The 21386-nt window shown below is 39.0% G+C and overlaps 1 protein-coding gene across 4 annotated transcripts in view; it reads right to left on the minus strand.

The window, feature by feature from the left end:
- Window positions 1-4699: 4699 nt before the first annotated feature.
- Window positions 4700-21386, minus strand: part of GAS2 (growth arrest specific 2) — a 97167-nt gene continuing 80480 nt past the window's right edge. For all 4 annotated transcript variants that reach the window (XM_069804066.1, XM_069804067.1, XM_069804068.1 and 1 more), the window contains exon 8: window positions 4700-6071. In XM_069804066.1, the coding sequence (XP_069660167.1) occupies window positions 5853-6071 (219 nt within the window). In that variant the 3' untranslated portion in view covers window positions 4700-5852. The remainder of the gene's footprint in view (window positions 6072-21386) is intronic.

Genomic DNA, 21386 nt, shown 5'->3' on the forward strand with positions numbered 1-21386 from the left:
GCCCCATTTCTGACCTAGTTTAGGCTATGAAGGCTTTTTTTTTTTTCCTTGAACTAAATATTTCTTCTTTTACCTCCCCCCATAGCGTCTCATGCTGTCTTAGGAGCGCAGTCCTGACACAGTGAGTTTCCTGGCTTAGCCTTCAGAATTGAGTTGAGAAGGGAGACTTTTCAATATTAATATAATGGTGTTTAGGCTAAAAAGCTGTGTCCTTGGCAGATGAATACCTTCAGTTTCCTTTGATTGCTGGCAGTTGCTCTCTTCGGTATATTAACTGGTCATAGTGAATTTTTTTTAAGTAAGTCTAATGAAAGCGCATTGAGTTATAATAAAATATACTAAACATTAATTTGAAATGTGAACTTCAATCCAACACCTGTCACAGCGGGTGTCCTACAAAGGCACTTAAGCAGCATTTAACACTTAGTTGGTCACGGGATATTTCAAACTTAATGTATTCTTCTCTTCATTCTCCATCACACTGCTCCCCCAAAACCATAAGGGGAGGAAATAACCATCAGTCTCTCTTCATCCAAGCCCCTACTGTATGAAAGAGCTAGCACACTGAGCAGACCCGAGTCTGGGCTTGGATTAATATCATGAAGACTTTCATTTAAAACCATTGAAATAACCCAGTGAAACAAGTCACAGTTCCTGGGTCACCTGCTGATCCTTCAGTGCTGTCAAAATTGGAGGAGTTTCCAGTGTAGAAGCAGTCACGCTGCTGTGCTGCCCATCCTTGCTAGGCAGCCCAAGGCAAGCCTGTTGGGTTCTGCTCCAGGTGCTGTCACCAGTAAAGGTGCTTTGCCTTTGAGGAAGAGATTACCACCCTGTCTGAACACCCACACGGCTCGTCATCCAGCTCTTAGGTCTGCAAAAACAGTTGGCGTGCTCGCGGCTGTCTGCCTGGCAGCTTCTCTGGGAGGTGGGAGTAAAGGTCTGAACCACCTCAGATCGAGGGGACACTGTACTTAATGCAGAGTTACTGTAGAAGAAAACACTGCTCCTCTCTCTCTCCATCCTTTAAGTAAAAAACAGATATATCTTGTGCTTCTTAGGAGTCCTTGTTTTGCATGTCAGATTCATTGTTAGAGCTAAGAAACATTCCAGAGGATTTGGGAGTATGTAGTTCTGTATTACAAATCGCTGACTGATAAAGCTATTTTCATAGAGGTTTCTATATCATACCCCTCTCACTGTTCCGATGGCCGGTCTGAACTGAATTTGGGAAGTTACTTGGGTAAATAAAAACACCTCTTGTTGGTTTAAGTTTTTCGGTAACATTAAATGCAGTTGAGAATAAAAGCAGAAAATACTGCAGTTCAGTAGTATACAACTGATCGCTACCTGAAGCGTACCATTGAACAGTAACGTTGAGAGCTAGGTAGATTAAAGCTGCTCTGTCCTTTTAAAAACAGACACCTCCCCTCTCTTCCTTATCACTTAGTGCTGCAATAAGGACAAAATTCCTACAGTGTTTCATATTTACTTACTTCCCCCAATCCTAGACATTTATTTCACCTTGGAGGCTGTTAAAACGCATCCTTTCATGTGGCTTATCTAGGCAGTTGACATTTTGTTTGCTTTACAGCAGTATATACCTTTTTCCCTTCCACCTTCTGAAAGCATTTTCTTGCAGATCACTTGAAAAAACTCCCAGCAGTCGAAGACCAGCGCTCGTAAGCTGAAATGAAGGGGCTGACTCTCGGTAACTGCGATGGCATAATCGCTGTTGCCGTAACAGAAAATGAAACCATCTGCTCCTGCGTATTGTTAAACTACACAGATCGTGCCAGGGAGAGAGTGTTCGGGGCAGAGCTCCTTGAGGTTTGGGAGGGCACAGAAGCCGCGTCTCCACAAGGGTGGGTAGCGCCGCTGCGGGCCCTTAGGAAAACAGATGACTTCAGCACGTGGATTTGGCACGGTGACAGACTAAATCACTGGGACACAGCTCATCAGGCACAAGCGGTGCCAGCGGTTGGACTGAGATGGAAAAACCTCTCCAGCCCCATAAAGGTTCGCACGATCCCACGTGCCTGTTTCACCTTACTTTAGATTCCTAACATACCACAGGCTAAGAAAGTAGGAGACACAGAGCAAAGAAAAAGCACTCTGCCTCCCTCCCTGTCAGGTACTGCGTATCAGCAGGCACGGCAGTACAACACATAAGCCCAAAAAGAACCAAACCCTCGTAAGCGCCTCTAGCAGACGCTTCTGTAACGCTGTGTTGTGGCAAACAGCTCATCTCCCTGACCTAAAACGAACACATATAATGAATTCGGTGTCGGGTCTTAAGTTATAAGAAACTTGCTATACCTTCCCCCACACATATATTGATACCTCCCTGTTTCACTCATCCCCACCAACAGCCCTTGAACTAGCTTCCATAGATTTTACGTATGATCTCCAAACTGCTGTTGGAAAAAAAGGTGGTAATGCAAGGGAAGGAGCGCTCATCGCTAATAAAGATGAGGAAGAAAAAAACCCCTATCCTCAATCATTTATGTAAAGAATCCTGCTTGGAAGAAAAACTCCAGGTAATATATGAACCGCAAGGGGACAGAAGGTACCTTCCATAATGAGCAATAACAGATGTCACATTTCTAAACTAATTCTGAATTGCTTCCAACGTGGTGATGCTTATTTGACATTGGTAATAATAACAGGTTTTAGAAGGAATCGAACATAATTTAGCCATCTTTAGCACAGTCACTTATTCACAGCCAGCAGGAGCTCCCATGAGGTTTGTTCTATGACCCAACGAGGACTCTGAGCCTCCTCAACACTCACATTCAGCTGAGTTGTACAGCGACAGAGTAAGCTAAAATCACTACACGGCATGTGTCCTTACAATCACCTTCCACGGCTAGTTCAACATTTCCGCATCTCATCACCTGCCCTTTTAACAAGAAACTGCTCCCGTCTCAGCAGACCCTCCCTCACCTGGGGGGACAAGAGAAGAGCTGCAGGTCTTCCCTGTTGGTACTCTACAATTCAGTTCAGCCTTCTAGAAATCTACACCAGATACCTTAATACCATGGATTTTAGTATAGAAACTTCAAGTATCATCCACTATAGCTAGCTGGTCAAACAACAGGGTTTTTTCTCCCCAAATACTTTCGACATGAAGCCTGTTCTGCCCCCATCACTGCAACATAGGCCAGACCTCTTCGAGCAAGATTTTGCTGCTCAGCTTTAGCTTTGTAAATTGAGCCTTAGGCTCCTAACAAATTCCCCAACTCCTACATTGCTATAGGAGCTAGTATACGAAGAAAATACCATTTATCAGAGCAGCAACACTTACCTTCTGAAGAACATACGCCCAACCTCTTCCTCCAGAACTAACTAGCTTACTGCACCTTTTTTTATTTTTTTATTTTTTTCACTTTATTGATGCTCCTGCTTTAATTTCCTCCTCTGCTATCCACACCCACACCAGGTGCATTAAATGCACCAAGTCCCACCTGCAAGCTTTTTACACAGATTAGGTGGTAGAGGCAAGACTTTAACAAGTCCCTTATAGGTTTCCCATTTTGGAATAGGCCAAGTTGAAGTTTTAAGTCAGGAAGTGTTGTAATGTGATCTTTTTTTTTTTTTAAGATGTTTTGAGTATCCTGAATCAAAAAAGACTATTTTGATACCTACAGTCCAAACACATAAAGCAGTTCATGTTTAATTTAAAATCTTGGTTTGGATTTACCAGGGTTGGTTGTTGAAGTTTAATGTTAAAATAAACCCAAGAATACTTTTTTTATAATCGTCTGCTTGTGATTTATTAACATGTAAACACCATCAAATATTTTAAAGAAAAAACATAATAGTAATGCACACTTAATCTTGGATGATGGAAATACAACTATTTATGTTTTAAAGAGTAACCATTACTTCAAAATAAACATCTGACACTTTCACAAGTCATTTTTGTTTCTTCTTTGTTCATTTGAAAACAGATCTCTTGGTGCACATATTAAGATCATGATTTTTTTCAGCTGTGCTGCATTTTTTTTAAATAATGTTGCTCACGGTCTGTCCTCGGCTCCCATAAGGGCTACGTACATTGCTTCTATGAGAATTGGGTCTTCCAATGGCTTTTCAAAGGATTTACTGCTTGAGTATGCATTTAATCGTCCTAGAAAATGTCTCAAAATAAGAATAAAAGGCTGCAATTTTTCTTTCTAAAACCACGTCTGGAATTATGGACTGCTACTTAGTATGGTGCACCAAGCAATTGTGAAACTGTATTTAGCAGATATTTTTAGACGGTGAGGTAGAATGGTTCCATGGAAGTGAGATAAAACGTGCTGATTTTAGTAAGGCATGGAACATGAAAGAAGAAGGTCTTGATCCTGCCTAGCCAGTAGATACTTTGCTGTTAATTTTAAAGACCACAGGGACAGACCATAAGGAAGGATATGTTTTAAAATTAAACTTCAGTAAAGACAGAAAAATACCAGCTGGTACTTAAAAAAGTATTTCAAGAATGCTTTCAATTTTTTTTTTTTTTCCCCCTGCAAAGGAAAATTAACTTTCAATAAAATCTGGATATTTCTGTGCTATCTGTAGTAAGTGAATCCTTGTCTCGTTCACTGTGTACCTCATTATTAGGTTAGCAGCCAGTATTGTATATTGCAGGCATCCAGTGAGTAGCAGCGAAGTTTGGGAACACAGATTACAAATAATAAATAAGACTTTCAAAATGTATCAGTATTTTAAAAAATTTTATTTCATTTGTAATGAAACAACTGAGTTCTGCTCAAATTTATACAGTCAGTGAAATAATCCTATAAAATGATTTTTCTAGGACGTTACAAGGCACATAAATTACCAAATATAAACATAGAAAAGTAGCCAAAATAATGAACTAAGCCCCCATATGCCTTTAGCTATTTTAGAGGTGTGTGAATGATTTACAAGAATGTGAATCACTCCACTGACAGGGTAATGAATATTTCACATTTGGCATGACCAACGAAATTAAAAATAAGGGGAAGGAAAAGCTCAGATTCAAGAAGAGCGTAGTGTTTTGTGACTCAGGAGGGACTAGCATCTTCTGAAGCTCGTCGAGTCCAAGGGCTGTGCATCTTTTCCTGCTTCCCTTCGTGGGTTGCAGTACATCACCCTCCCAGTACATCTGTATTGTCTGACAGAGGAAGGGGCAACCTCTCAACTTCCCCATGCTTCTATATTGGGCAACGTTGTAAAAAACAGGAAGGACCTACGTACAGATCTAGCACTGAGCATTGTCTTTAGCTTTAAAGAGTAGAAGGTGGGGGGGGGTTTTCCTTGGGCTTTTTTTTTTTTTTTAAAGTAATCAGTTTGGGAAGTTGTTTGGCATGCAGTAAGTCTTTATATTCTACTGGTTAAGAAAATCTTGCAACCCATAAAAATAGTCAATTTTTATTTCATGTCAAAAGGCATTACCAAATAATTTCCACAAATATTCATTTTCCACCTGCATATATATTTTTCAGCTAGCCTAACAGTCAAGGATTCAATGTAATAAGATTTTCATACAAATATATTGTATTGTGTATTTTCTTCCATTAACAGGATCCACTCCTTTATGTAACTCTAAGTATACATTCACATATTAAAGAGTAATAATTTGGCTAAAAATATATGTCTATTTCTTATCTGATTGTAGTAATTAGCCTATCAAGGGTAATTTGCTATAAAAGATACAGTACTAGAAATAAATAGTTCTACAGTTCAAAGATTTTCAAAATGGGTTGCCATTTCCAGTCTGTCTTAAATTTTCCAAAGTCCTTTTAAAGCATAAACTAAATTTACTACACTTGAGAAAATAATTTGGACCTACATACATAGAATCCCAATCACATGAGAAGCTTATTTCACTTAATCTCCTTCTTGGTTTTGTAATGGGCAGAAACAACCAGATAATTGTCTGGATTCATGTCCCTGAGGGTTGGAGACTTGCTCTGGATTGGAGAAGTTTTCCCATCCACTCGGGAGATCTGCAACATTCGGCACGGGTCATGCTTCAGTAAGTAACCTGCAAAAGTCTCCCATCCTCCTCCAACACGAACCATCACATGTTTGTTGTGCAGCATCTGAAATTACATAGACGGGGAAAAAAAAAACCAAAACCTCTTGAGAGGGAACCATTCACTGGGAAAATCACATTTTTTCTACTGGAAAAAGCTGTGCTGACTTTAATTAAAAGTCACAGACGTACGTTAGTAGTCTGCTTTATAATAGAAGGAAAGGAAAAGAAATAGTAGAATGGTTTTTATTTGAATGTAATAAGTAAATTAAAAAGGTAAGAAAAATGAGATCATATTTAAAACTAATATTTTATGTAAACAATGCTACATGTTTTTCTAGTCCTGTAGCACCGAGTGATCCTGTTCTTCATGTTTTTAGTATCAACACGTTAGGGAACGCAAATATTTTTCAGATTAATTTTTTGAAAATATGTTAGTAAAGACACCATTTTATGTGTCTTGAAACTGGCTTTTCTTTATAGGCTAGGGATCTATATAAAAGGAGTAGTGAAGGGCAAACAACCAAAACCATCTCCTCTATCTCTTAAAATATCAAAGAAGTTATTTAAGAAAATGAAGTACCCTTTAGTTTAACAATGTAGTATTGCTGACATACATTTTAACTACACTAGTCCAATGTTGCAATTAAATTAGTCTAATGAGGGACATCAGAGATAATGTATCTGGAACTGTTTGGAGATACCTGAATTTATGCTGAGTTGGGAAAGAAAATACAAGAAAAGTCCCCAGGCTCTTACTAGCAGGAGAGCTCAGTACTGCTTACGCTTGCTGCCTTTATTCCAGGAACACTGGGGCTTGACCTACAAAGGAATTTCAGGTTGAGAGGGATATCTAGCTGCCAAATTAGGTACCTCTCTCTGATGTGTATCCTCCAGATCCACGCTCATTTTCTGCCTACACTCAAATAAGATCTTTCACCAAGCACCAATGTAACTTCTCCCACGTCTGCACCCGTGACTTCAGTTGGCACTTTCACTAATTTCTCTCCTCTAGTTCTCCATGCAGAACAGTCAAATAAATACCAGCGAGGGATCATAAAGCAGCATATTCTATAGAAGCCACATCATAAATCATGCACTGAAAAATACTTTGATTAGTACATCTCATGAACTGCTAAACATCATTTAGCCGTAGTGCCAGAAATTAAAAATTGGCCCTGTAAAAGGCATGCTAGAAGCTGTTTAATGTAGTCTGGGTAACGACATTTGGATTTATGGCTGTGATGAGTATATGGGCTCTTCTACACGTCCAAAACGCCCTCGAGGGCTCACAGTATTTGCAGTTGAGACTTAAGTGGCACGTAAGCCTTTCGTAACAGCACAATTCAGATTAGTACACATAGCATAGGCAACAAAACAAGAAAAATTCTCAAACAGTATCACAGGTAATAAAAGGCAAAAATGTAACTCTTACCCCCCCCCCCCCAACAACAAACACCCCACCTCAGACTAAAAATGTGTTGTTTGATTTCTGTTACATGAGGAGTCAGATTCACTTGGAGTGAAGAAAGCATGGAAAGCTGTACAACTTTCTAAAGTTTGAAAATCAGAGTAAGTTTATAAGGAATCAAACTCTTCACCTGAATAAGCAGCTGCAAATGAAATCTTGTTTGAAAGTTTTCATTTAAAACTTTTTAATGCAAGGCAATTCTTGTTTCTGCATTTTGGTTTTTCTGTGAAACGTAGTGGGAAGTCAATTCAGCTTTACAGATACTGAAAAATAAAGTTACTTCTGATCCATCCCAATGAGAGCACACGCAAGTACTCTTAGTTTAATTAACACCTCTCAGCTACTGAGACTGTCTGTGCTGTTGCTCTGGGTCGTAGGAGCGACAGCCTCTGTAATAGCTATACACGAGTGAGGTCTTTCTCTAGATTTACATGGATATGCAAGTAGAAGCAGAGTCACATCTTCACCAATCACACTTTTTCATCTCAAGCTTTGTATTTTGGTTTCAAAACTTCATTTTGAACTGACAATGCTATGGTCAGCCTTCAGCAGTATGAGATTTGAATCATATCTTTAGTCTGGACAATGTATCATGAATGAAGCAAATGGTTTTTACATCAAGTTTGAAAATTGCAATTCAAATGGTGACACAGCCTTGAGACAACAGTCTAAAGAATTTTATTTTGCAACTTTCTCCTCTTTGAATGCCTAAAAAAGCATTTGAGAAATGCCCCCAAAACTTTTCATGTTAAAACATTTGAAGCCCAACTTTGGTCCACTACAACACGTGATGGTGCTGTGGGAGGGAGTTAACTGTTGCTGAATTTCAGCTTCCACGTACTGTCACAGGGGGGTTCATGTTCCAAGAGCACTTTGTATTTGGACTTTTGATTAAGACTTAGGAATGGAAAGTTAGCAAACAGTATGTTTGGTTCAATTTCCCTTAGGGACTACTGTGCAGACAAATAAAAACTACTGCTGGTATGTTATTTCCTGATTCTCAGGTTAAATGTACATCTTCTGTCTTTCCCCTCTTTTCTCTTTGTATTATTATACTATTCTGAAATTCATTGAATGCTTGCTTTCTATAGAGACTGGATTTTCCTACATCCTAAATATAGTCATGGTTCATGCTGTGCTGTGCCACAAAAGGACCATTTTACTCCTACGGCCATATTTTGATGTCAGTAACCCCAGCACAAATCCAGAATAATTCTCCTAGCTTCAGAATTGCTCGAGGTTCACAGAAGTATAAAGGATTTCTCACCAAGAAAAAAAAAAAAAGAATAAAATAACTTGCTCTACTTTCTAACTGAAAAAGCAGTTTCCTCCTCAACGTACTTCAGCTGGAGATAAAACTTTTGAGATTTTATGATCCACCCAATTCAGCTTTTCACTGCATGAGACGTCTGAGAAAGAAAAAGTTGGATTCTACAATAATGAGGTTATTAGTCAGTTATCAGTGTAAATAAATTCATGACACATGTCTATTTTCACACCACCATCCAGCCAATTGAAACTGAGAAAACCCTTTCTGTAAAATAAAATCCAACATATGTTTACGATTGCCATAAATCTTCGTTATTTCAGTTGCGTCTGAAGCAGGGCTGTCACTAAAGCTGTTCTCTCTAGAATCTGTGTTTAAGCTGAATCTATGGTGAAGCAAACATATGAGAAACCAGATAACCAGACAATAGCATCGCAGAGGGAGAAACTATAGATTGTTTTGGTATGCGTTAAGGGTGTATCAAGAGATAACATGAAAAATAGTCAATAAAAGTTAGGCAAACCAAGTTGTCATTGCATAGGACTTTGGCATCAAAGTGAAACATAGTCTAAATGGCTCTGGTTTTCACATAAATACGTTTAGAGAGCTTTATGGCTTATTAAAGAGATATTAGGCTGTATGTGAAGATATTAAGCTCATGTAAATGAGCATAGTTTTACTGGCTTGAAAAAAATCTATTCGGTTTTATAGGAACTGAAAATCTGGCCCAATACTGTTATTGTTCAGATTATATTATAACTTTCTTAAAGAATATTTCAGGGAGGGAGGGGAAGCGGGAGGAGGAATTACACACTACGGATCTGATCCAAGTACTGCAAAAGCCAATGGAAAGAATCCTACGGACTCGAAAGGAACTTGGGCTGGGCTCTGGAAGCCAAACACAGCAACCTAAAGCAAATCATAGCCTGGAGTTAGTTGGTGTGATTTTAGGCCAACTTCAGAAACAATGTAGGCTACATACTGAGAGAATATTGACTATAAAATCCAAAGGTGTTTGGCAAAATAACGCAGTGCATCACACCAGTGGCTGTGCGAAGAAAGTTTTGCACTCCAGAAGTGACACGTTAATGAGATGGGGAAAGAGAAGAACTGAATACATTTCAATTAATTTTTACTGAATATGAGCCGCTTCGACTCATTGTCATCAGTAGATATAACCCTCGTTCTCATATCTTAGCGTTCAGGGGACCTTCTTTGAGACATGTGCAGAACTCCATCATGAAATGGGCTTCTAGAGTGATGTATTTTCACACTGACCCCAGAGACATCGCAAGCCAACACAAAGGAAATCCCAGTGTTGTCAAGACTTATCCACGTCACTGTGTCAGACCACTACCCATACATAGCAAGTTGGAAGGCCTCGCTGCCGTCGCTGCAGGCTTCGATGCCCGAGGTGAGTACGCACACACACACGGTATGCTCAGACACGGCACCTCTACTTTATGATTTTGCTGCAACCCCAGCTGATGCTATTTAGGAATCATTTTGCTCCAGCTTCTCTGTACCATTTATGTTGATGATCTACCCTTCCGTCTATGTAAAAAAACAACAACAACAAAGTCTTTCTCAAATCTCAGCATTATTCACTAACTATTCTTAGCAAAAAAAAAAAAAAGTGGAGCAGGGTACAAAACTCGTACCAAGAATGGGACCCAGCTTCCCCAGCGAGTCTCTGGGCCTGTATCTAGCATATGGTATTGTCAAGTAATGACAAATTATTCCATAGACCATAGCTCATGCGGACATTTTGATGGAGTAGGACATCTCTTCCATACAAGACACTGGTCTCCCTCAGCATCTTCCTAGTTGTGACGTAAAGAACTGATGTTAAGAGAGAACTTGCAGCCTGTGGCTGCATGGGTGGCTGACAGAAGGTGAAGTCTTCCTGGAATTTGGTGCACATATCTATATGGAAAAAAAATATTATCTGGGGACTTGAGACACTATTGCTTCAGAGAACAAGGCTTCTGTCATCAAGCGTCAAAATTTTATTCCTTCTCCTGGCAAAAACTTTTAATGGTAAAGCTCTAAAGCCAGCAAAATCAGTTCTCAAAACCCCCAGCAATTCCAATGCTTAGCAGTTACCTTGGTCCTCTTGAAGGTGGCCACTGAAAATTCTCACATCTACCGTTTAATGTAGAGCCAGGGCTAGCCTGGTGGGGCCCTGAGAAAGACGGTGAAAGACTGGCAATGTGCAGAGAAGCCTGTCTAGCTGCATGCCTTCACAGAAGCTCCGACAACATTAGTTCAACATCCCTGACAGTCACCAAAACATACAAAAGTTCACGTTAACAGGTAATGCTAATACTCCGTTCAAACGGGTCATGACTGGGGCTGGCCAAGAAGAGGACACCGAGGAGAGCTGAATGGGCCCTGACCATTGGTCTGATAAAGGTCTGACAATTGATTTGATAAAAAAAGAAATTGAGGGAAACTACGCAGATGTGCAACACGTGCTGAGAGTGGCTGGCCTCTGATGGGGCAAGCGTGTCGCAGATTGGAGGTAGGATTCCTACTTGTTCCATGGATGTTTTGAGGACACCTGACAGGAGCAAGTGCAAGGGCCTTGGATGAAAGAAAAAGAGCTGCAGTGCTGCCCTGTGGATCGTGGATTAGCAGTACTTAATAGTGATGTTTAGCAACGTCCTATTTCCATCATCACTGATGTTATCATATTGACAGTTTACTCCTTTCCAGTACATGGCCATGCAGTAAATGCAGTAGTAGGCAGTAGTAGGCATTTACACCAAGTCTTCTAAACACACTCAAATGGGGAAGTGAATTTTCAGAAATTTGTAGGTAACCTGCTACGTGGAGTTTTTCTACTTCCCTGAGAATTCAGTGATCTGAAAACACCATCAAGAATGTGTAATAGACTCCTGATTAATTGCTGCAAGCCATGTAGTTACAGACGTTAAAAATACCTTGTTAGCAGAGATTATGCAACTTCATCTCCAGAGTTCACTCTGTAAAATTTATAGCAAAATCCTGCTGTACCATCACATTTAAACACCAGTCTGGCTAGATTTAGAGACATTCCTATTTTAAAAAGTTTACAGCCACTTTAGCATACATTTTGTAAGAGGCATTACTGTTGCTACGTACATAGAGTTCACCCTTATAGGCACAAGGGATCATGGGAGCAATTCCCAAGAGGACAGAGAAGAAAACCAGCTTCCAGCTGGAAAGCTAGAAAGCTTCCCTCCAACTATGCTTTTTCTTGGCTTTCATTCTCCTTTTGTCATTGAATTTGTGTGTCGTCTTCTTAGAGAAAAGTTTCAGCCTGATAAAACAAAGCTTATTTTAGACTTTTAAGAACACACTTATGTGCCTAAGTGCACATCTAAGGAATTCAAATGAAACCTCAACCCTGCAAATCTGAAAAAGTGCAAATTATGTAGCCAATTCTAGATATTAATTATTTATGCACACTGAAGTAATCTACTTACAGTATATTAATGTATATTTTGGCAGGCAATAGTGTATTAGTCTCTTCCAAACCGAATTATCCTATGATCTGACTGTATTAAGAAAAAAAAAAAAAAACAACATAACAAAACCCAAAAAACTTTCACCACCTGAAAAACAGGAAAAATGCACTCCTCATTTCTCCCTGTCATCCCTCATTAAGTCACATAGTGCCTAGCCCCCCTCTTGATGTAGGATTATACAAAACTGTTTTGGATTATGTCTACTAGTTTTAAAAGTGCCAAATGATGCAACTTGTATCACTCCAGTCATTACATATGGATTTGTTTAGGGACCTCCACTGAGTCTCTGTGTTGTCATTCTAAAACCCCAATAAAGGAGCCTGCACTTCCCCTCTCTGCAGACACCATGATAATGACATGGAAAATAGACAGCTCGCTGGCTCAGCATCTCCTCCTCATTTTCAGGGATTTATATGTAGTAAATCACACTAAATGAATCTCACTTAGGTGGAAAAATCATTATAAAAAAAGCTCAGCTTGAAAAAAAGTTGTCTAGAGTGCACACTAATTGCTTGTCACAATATTTCTAGCTGTGCTAGAGTTGGGGTTTATAATTAACACGCTTTCTGAATTATAAAGAATTTTATTTTAATGTTATATCTTGGGCCGTAGCAAACACATTAACAGGTATCCACTCAGTTCATTGAAACGATCTCTTACACTATGCTGTATAAACAAAGAATGGGATGGAATGATTCTTTATAAATGATTTATAAGCTTCATTGGTTCAAGTCTATATTCCTGAAACAAATCAAATGCAAACATTCCTTATTTTATAGTAAATATGAATGGCGGAAAATAAAATAGAATGGAGGCATTCATCAGAATCCCTAAATCTCCATTTTGGGGCAGAATAACCTTTATTGCTTTGTGTCAAGTGATATTTCTCACTGAACAAGGAGCTCAGTTTTCATGTAGAACCTAATAAAGTTCCCAACCGCTTCAGCAACACCACCACACTTATATTCTCCATGTCTATTGACTGACATACGGGGTGGGGGGAACTGAAAGAAGTATTAACTTAAATAGGTGATACAAAAAAATTGTATCAGTATAGTTCCAGCTGAAATGATTTCCAGTGGCTGCTGATACACTGAAGCCTGATAGGTTTTCCAGGTGAGGCAGCCACAGAGGCTCACACCAATAGAACCTTCAAAGCATGTATAGACCAGGCCTTACACTAAATATAGATCAGAAGCCTCCTATAATTCACCGAATCATTTTTTCAAAGTTTGTTTCACATCAAAAGAACAAGCAGACTTTGCATATGCAAATACAAAAGGCATCTAAATAATCATTTGCACATGTAAATACCCCAAAGGCAATTTAAACATGAGAAGTATGAAATGGAAAATGGCAGGTGTAAGTACCTGCTTTTCTGCTTTTCAAAAGTTGGCTATCATTTCACTCAGTCAAACAAAATTCATCAAAGAGGACTACAGACTTATCTCTCTGGTGACAGGATTTTCATTTAGGAGGTCAGCCACAGTAAAGACAGGGGGTTTAAGCTTATCCTTCTCTTCTGAAGTTAAAATCTGCTAAGTCAGGCTTTCTGCGAAACTGAGCTGAGTGCTAATTTTCTAATTTTCTAATCCTCCTAGGTGAGAACTGTTATTATAATTAGAGTAGCAAACATAAAAGAAGACATGTTAGTGGTGCAGTATATTATATCTAGTGACATCTTCAAGACAGACATTATCTTTCACAACATATATGGCAAGATCCCTGATCTGTGCCTGGTGCCCAAAGGCATCGTCACAAAACAAATAAGAATTTAGGGTACAATGACATATTTTGGTACCATTTTCCATATTCAACTCCAAACCGCTTCAGATACACGCATCAGACTCACATTAATAGTGAGGGTTGGTTTTTTTTCAGTGAGAAGAATGAGATATTGGTATTAATTAATAATGTCCTCTATCACAGATACTGTTGTACCTTCAAAGACAACTTAATTAAAAAATTAAAAAAAGGCACCTATCTTCAAATAAGTTAAGACATAATGAGAGACTCCAGGTTTAGTGGACAATCAACACACACCTTTAACAGTCACTGTTCTATGAAGGGCAAAATGTTTGATTAAATGTGTTTTCATTAAATTGTCTTCCCTACGCAGACTTTTGTCAGTTTTCTATTACATAGTTGAGCCTCAAAAATCATGTAGAAATTCTTCAGGATTTGTAAAGTGATACCAACTTATAGTATTATTATACAATAGAATATTATGTACTAGAATTTATTATTATAATATTATTGTAGTATAGGATTAAATTAAATAGGTATTACCTATTGTTTCACACTTAAATCTATTAACAGATTTTGCAATCAAGTAGAAATGGAAGTGATCAAATATATAAATAAAGTGAAGAACCACTCTCCAAATTTTGGAAGCCTACTCAATAACAGATACTAATTTGGGAGAAGGAATAGGAGACAAAAGTGTAGGACTTTGTATCTGTTTCCATTTGTCATTGAAAACAAAGCCAAAACAAAATGAGTTCCAATGAGAAAAAAAGTTTAACATTAGTGAGACTGATGCTCCTCTCTGATAGAGGGTTTATTTTTTTGTTGTTTATTTTTTTTTAGGGAGGATTAAACTGGGAACGAATAAATTGAAAACTTGGCACAAAACGTAGTGAATTTGGGTAGACAGTATATGGATATTTTCTTACTTCTACTTTGCTTATTCAAATCTGACCTGAAACCTAATTCTTTGTGGGTTTTGTAAAATGGCTGGTGGTCTCAAAGCTGAAAGCCATTGCGCAGTTGTAAATTATGTCATCTTTTTGAAAATGTTAATGAAAAGATCAGAGACTGGGCTAGCCCGCACTCTTATTTCTCAAAATGATGCTGCCAGTTCAGGCCTTTGCCAGTGTGGCTGAGGAAGTTTCAGAAGCCAGAGTTGTATCTGACTTTTGTTCTTCAATACTGTGTAGTAAACGTGGCTGTTTCAGGTATTAAGTTATTTGACAGGGTTACTTATGTATCCTGCCTTGCTCACAGGCTTTTCCGTGACAATAGAAGTTGACTTCTTAAGATTGTTTCGCATCAACATGAGAATGCCAATCTTTAAGTAGCAAAGGGTGAGGTGTTTGAAACGTGATGAAGCATTATTACTTTGCCACAAAACCAGAAGGCTCACTAACAATACTTATAGCATAATGCTTGCAAGCTTGAAAATACTTCAACATTGATATTAAATTGATCCACGTGAGGTACGCAAGCTAACTCCTGGTCTCCTAGCAGATTAACTAACATATGCACCAAAAGGTCTCAGAGGAAACATAATGAAATCTAATAAAACTGAATGAGACCAGTTACACAGTATTTTCATTAAGTGACTGATCCAGTTCCTACTGAAGTCAATGGGAATGTATCCAATTCTTCAAAATGTATTTTGGGTCATGTTTTTCTGAAATCTGAACCTGATCCTTTTGCTCAAGTAATTTTTTTTTTTCTTTTCTGAAAAAGCCCCAAGGATAAGGGCTTTAAAACCGTATCCACCGTGTCCTTTGCTAATTAAATCTCCCTCACAAAGCAGCCCTCATTCTCCTTTTTATCTCACAGATATTTCTATGAAAAGATGCATAACATCATCAACTTTTTTACTTCACTAAATCACACTGCAGAGAGCTCTCTTCATTTAGAATACAAAGTGAATTGTTTTCACCCAGCTCATCCTTATTTAACTGATCAGTCATTTTGCTTGCATGTCGATTTGTCCTTTTTCTAGACTGACATTACTGTCCGTTCATCCCATTCAGCAACTGCTTCCACTTGCAAAAACACTCCTTTCCATGAAAAACTTAAGCAAAAGAAGGGTAAGTCAGGCTGACCTAAAGTATGAACACCCTTGCCTCTCTCTTGGGACTCGGTTTCTTGTCAGACCTTCTTTATCCCATTTGCAAGTTCCTGCTAGAGGATGTGTGGACCGACCTCATTTGAGATTTCCACCTCACAACTTTTCAATTTATTTTTCCCAATACTTACCCGAGTTGTTAAACTACCTTATCAGTCAAAACTCTTTCTTTACAGTGCTTATGAAACACTATTATAAGATGTCACATTTTCAGCACAGGGCTGATGGTGCAACTGGGAACTGAAGACATCTGTATCCTGCTGAAGACAGAGGCACAAAAATGAGTGTCTAGAGATTCGACTGAAAGCAGACTGCTGTAGCTCAAAAAGAGAGGCTTCATATATTAACATACCTTGCCGGTATGACCTATATTACCTGGCTACCTGCTGAAGAAAGTTAAAAGGCTCTAAGACTGCTTAAGTGACGTACAATTCACACATGACTGTAAATTCCCCCTAACAGGAAGGCAAGTGGAACTTGTATAAACCTTTAAAAATCTGGGGACAGTGCGAACAAGTATATCAAGTCTCTGCCTTTCACCCTTACAGAGAGCTAAATCCCGCTCCTCTGTTATTGTTTATGCAGGAGGCAAATCCTTCTCACCATGCATCACAGCAATATGAAATGAAAACTTAAATTCATTTAGATTTAGTCACAGCTCAGCAAATACCATGTAATCGGGTTAGAAACCCAATACCAAGGGGAAAGAGTTTATAAATTGTTCCTAGAGTTTTCCCCTAGTTGAGGTACATATGTGGAAAAGTTGAGATAGCTTCTTAGTTATGTCCTGGTTTACAACAAACAGCTGCTCAAAGCGGGCAGTTTATAAAGATCTGAAAGAAGCCAGGAAGCATATATTTCAGCTTGAAGACACAGGGTGTCTAAGAAAACAGAGTGAATAAGATGCTAGATGACTAAAGCCTCCTACAATCCAAGGGAAATAACGGAGGATAACTGTGGACCATGACCTCCACTTAAAGCAGCCAGAGAACAGGCAAATGACATGTTTACACTGGTACCAGGCATGATATGCCAGAAGCTTTTTCCATTTGATATTTCAGCAAAAAATCACAGGACAACAGCACGCAGCCTCCCCAAACGGGCAACAGCAATTGCTGAAAACAATGCTCCTGTAAATCTAATCTAACAGCGTACATCGGTAACAATGAAGATCAGCAGTTGTGGATTTATCAGAAGTACAAGCAACAGCAGGGTGGTGACAGAATGGGAGAGTAGAAAATAGGATTTCCCAGGATGTGGGGATGAGCAAGACGATAACAAACAGGTGACCCAGAAACACCCACTGCAACATTAGAGACAGCAGTACTTTAGAGCCAGGGGAGAGAAAGCTTCTTTTTGACAGGCATCTAACAGTAAGCAAGAATCAAGCAGCACACTGAAATCCTGAATTGATGTGAGACATGGAATATTAAAGGACGGAGAGGGAGATCTCAGGGCAACTAACAGTAATTACTAAAACTACTGAAAGACAATTTAAAGACTCAAAGGACAAACTGGAAGCGTGTCTGACAACACTGTCCAATAACTTATGGGATCTAGCATAGAGATGACTTTGAGCTGACACCCAGGCATCTGAAGAGACGGTAGAGACTGAAACCATGGAGCAACGATCAGGAGAACTGCACACCACACCTGACATGGGGACCTGAAGCATATACACAGACATATATGGAAGGTGGTGTCAGGGGAACTGAGAATTTTAGGGGAATGGGGTAGGAAAGAAGAAAGGTCCACTTGCACAGTGAAGTGCACAGGAAAGATCTCATTAAGCCTGAGGCACTGAGGAACAATCAGTTGATTAGCGAGGAGGTCCCAGCTTAGGCAGTAGCATTTCCACAGTCATTCTACCATTAAAGATACTTAGAACCCATGAAATAACATGTCGCCTTCTGCGAAAGAAATAATCAAGCGAGGCAACTGGAATTTTTCCCCTTTCACATTGCAAAAATGCAACCTCCTCCCTCTATTTGTTCTTGGCAAGAGATGAAGCGAATATGCTTGGTGTAATGACATAAAACACGAATGCACGTGGATGGAAACTAATGAAGAAAATTGCCTGTTCCACTGGTTCAGCTCTGGATTGAATACACATGCAGGGAGCCAGCCTCGTGTGCAAAGCTCTAGAACAGAACAGGAGTTTAGCCACTTCTCATACACATGAAGAAGCCAGGAATTGGCTTGGAGGGTGAAAGCACAGCCACGTAAATTCTGCATGGCATAGACACCTCAAGGTCAACAGCCTATTGACCTCCGGAGGTTAAGGAAAAGGCAAAGTTGCATAAAACATTTTTACAAAGGGAAAGCACTGGGGAAGGTAAAATTAAAGTACTGTCTGTAGCACAAATGTTGCACTTAATGAAACTAAAGTCTTTACTTCTGTTTTCAGAATATAGCAGACTCATTGAAAGAATTACTCAAAGTATTCCTGCTTATCTAACTGAAATCAAGATACATCTTTGGATGTGTACCGATATAAATAACCTGAGAGTTTGGACATTTGGGATTCTCAGTCTTGATTAAACTTTCCCTCAACCCTTACTTTTGGTTTGTGTCTGTCACAATTTTATAGAATTTGGGAATAGTACATGTAACACTAGACCTCGGCTGCTGTTTGAAAAAAGCATTCTGCGTAGGCAAGCGCTTCGTGTGCAAGAAATGACTCAGACGCAGACAGAAGTAAACACATTTGTTTATTCATTAAGAGGCAAGTGAATTTCTGACAAGTGGAGGCTTTTATTTCTTGGACAAGGAGGAATAATGGCAAGGAAAATTAATTAGATGCGGGAGTCATGTTCAGAATGGCATTTGTAGGTAAAGAGATCATGAGTTCCCAAGCACTTTGGGTGAGCCCCTGCACCTGGTTGGCTATGAGGTCAATGAGGGTGACGCTTTCTCGTTGCATCCCCTCCAGATATTTATGTGTGGGCTAGCCACAAAGACCTATTCCCTATCAACCGCGATGTGGGATATTTAACAGAAATCCAGTTCCTTCTAGCTACAGCACTGACTCGTAAGAAATATTTTATGCAACCCTCAGCAGAAGAGATGATATGGCAAACAGATTAAATACAGAAAAAGAAATCAGACAGAGTTTATGAGGTTAAGTGAAAGAGAAAGCATAAACTGGCAAGTGCTGTCTCTGGATGGAGACATGGAAAACCAGATGTACTAAGATCAAATAATGGGGGGAGGGGAAGACAGTCTTTCAGAAAAAAACATTTCAAAAACATAAGCCTGAGGCTGCCAAAATAAATCTATGAGTGATTGCTTATAAAGAAAAAAGCTTTACTCTTACCTTTGAAAAAAAAATAAATTAATTTTCATAATTGTAGATAGTTTATGTTTCTGTTAGCATTTTGAGCCTTCGAAAGTCTCTCTCAAAAACAAAAAGCTAACAGGACAATTCTGTCTCACGTTCTAAAGTTAAGTAAGTTTTTACGCTCAAGGAATACCACTGAAATCAATATATTGGAGCAGCGAGATACTACTCAGAATGAGTTCGAGAAGCAAAATCTAATAAGAAATAAAAATGAGTTCCGCTTATAAACAGTGCGCAAATTTAAAAATAGAAACCTCTCTAAGGACAAAAGCAATTAATTTTAACCAGACCATCACAATTCTCCTAATTTACATTCCTGTAAGGATATTAAGTCATTTACAGAGTCTATCCGTGCAGAGTGATCATCCATTTAGATTTTGCCACTGAATGCAGCGAATCTAGGATTTCACCATGCAAATGTGCGTGGGTTGCATGTGAACATGCTTGTGTTATAGCAATGCAGAAGTACATGAAAATGTTCTTTTGAATCCTAAAGTGCCATCTGCTTTCTAGCTATTTTCTCAAGACTCATTCTGTCTCTCCTAATTTCCTGAACAACAGCCTCAAAACAGTCAAATAAAATATTTCCCGCAACCCAATAAAAAAAACAAAAACAAAAACTCCACCTTCATCTACAAAATTCTTCTCACTGCCTGCCTATGGAAGTGATGGGCATGTGATAAGTGACACAGACATGTTATAAGTCTAGCACAGATTGATTTATCATATGCATCCAACTGCAGCAATCTGTATGTTTCCCTAACTCTGGCTGGATTTTTTCTTTTTAACCTTCCACGTTGCTTCCAACAGGATTTTCAAGTGTATGCAAGATTAATGCAGAAGCTGGAGTTAAATGTGCTTCCTTCATTGTGCATCCATATCCTCAGGGATACCAGCACAGCAGACTCAGCAATAACTTTCCTGCAGTTGTGATCTTTGTAATATTTGTCACAAAAGTGACTGTAGGCCATTTTCCCCAAACCACTATTCTCCTCAGTGGACAAGACAGGCTCTGACCTCTATAGACAGTAAACCTAAAAGGATGCTTTCAGCAGTGTTGCAGCTGGAGCTTACCCTAAGTACAGAAAAGCAACCAAGTCGAATGCAGTTTCTCACAAGCACAGAGGAAAAAGAAAGGAAATTTCATTATTACAAGTCATTCATTTCACTTAAAGCATATGACAATCAGGCATGTTGTGGAGATTGGAAAGTCCTTGACCAGAAAAACATTTGAGTTAAGTAGCTGAAAATATTTTTTGCTGAAATAAAGCTTTCACTATCTGTAATTGTGTTTTTCTAATCACACAGAGATACTGATATAAAGCATTTATGAACACAAATTGCTCAGAGCCAGAAGGTGAAATCTCTTACCTTACCTCAAACAATGAGAGTTCCAGCTGCATTTCACATGGACTTGGACTCACTAGCGGCTGTTTTAAACCACCAGCGTCTAAAGGCACTTCACACTGCTCCCTATAATTCTGGTGCCCTCATTCCTTTCCCGCTTGCATGTCTGGATTTTCTTCCAGTTCAAACCATGTCGTGTTGAAAAATAACATGGCCATCTTTTGCCTCCTATTGAAATAAAGATGCTGCCAGCTCCCTTAGTGGTAAAAATCATGACCCATAAATTTTAAAATGATGTTTAAGGTATTTTGATTTACCCAACATTCAAAATTAATTTCAGTTGAGATAGGTATAGCAACGTGCTCAAGTTGGTTGTTAGTATTTCAGTTTAACGTGTTAAATCCAGAGTCGTAATACTTTGGGAGAAAAAACCAAAACTGCAAAACCCAATATTAAAGAATAACCCCAACAACTGGTGCTTTTAAACATTTTTCCTAGCTGACTTTCTGAGCTTCTACAGACCTCAAGTCCAAGCAGGTCAGTGAGACAGGATGGATCAAGAACTGGATGTGTGCTCGGCCAT

This window comes from Haliaeetus albicilla, chromosome 16, assembly GCF_947461875.1.
Source record: "Haliaeetus albicilla chromosome 16, bHalAlb1.1, whole genome shotgun sequence".
NCBI lineage: Eukaryota > Metazoa > Chordata > Aves > Accipitriformes > Accipitridae > Haliaeetus > Haliaeetus albicilla.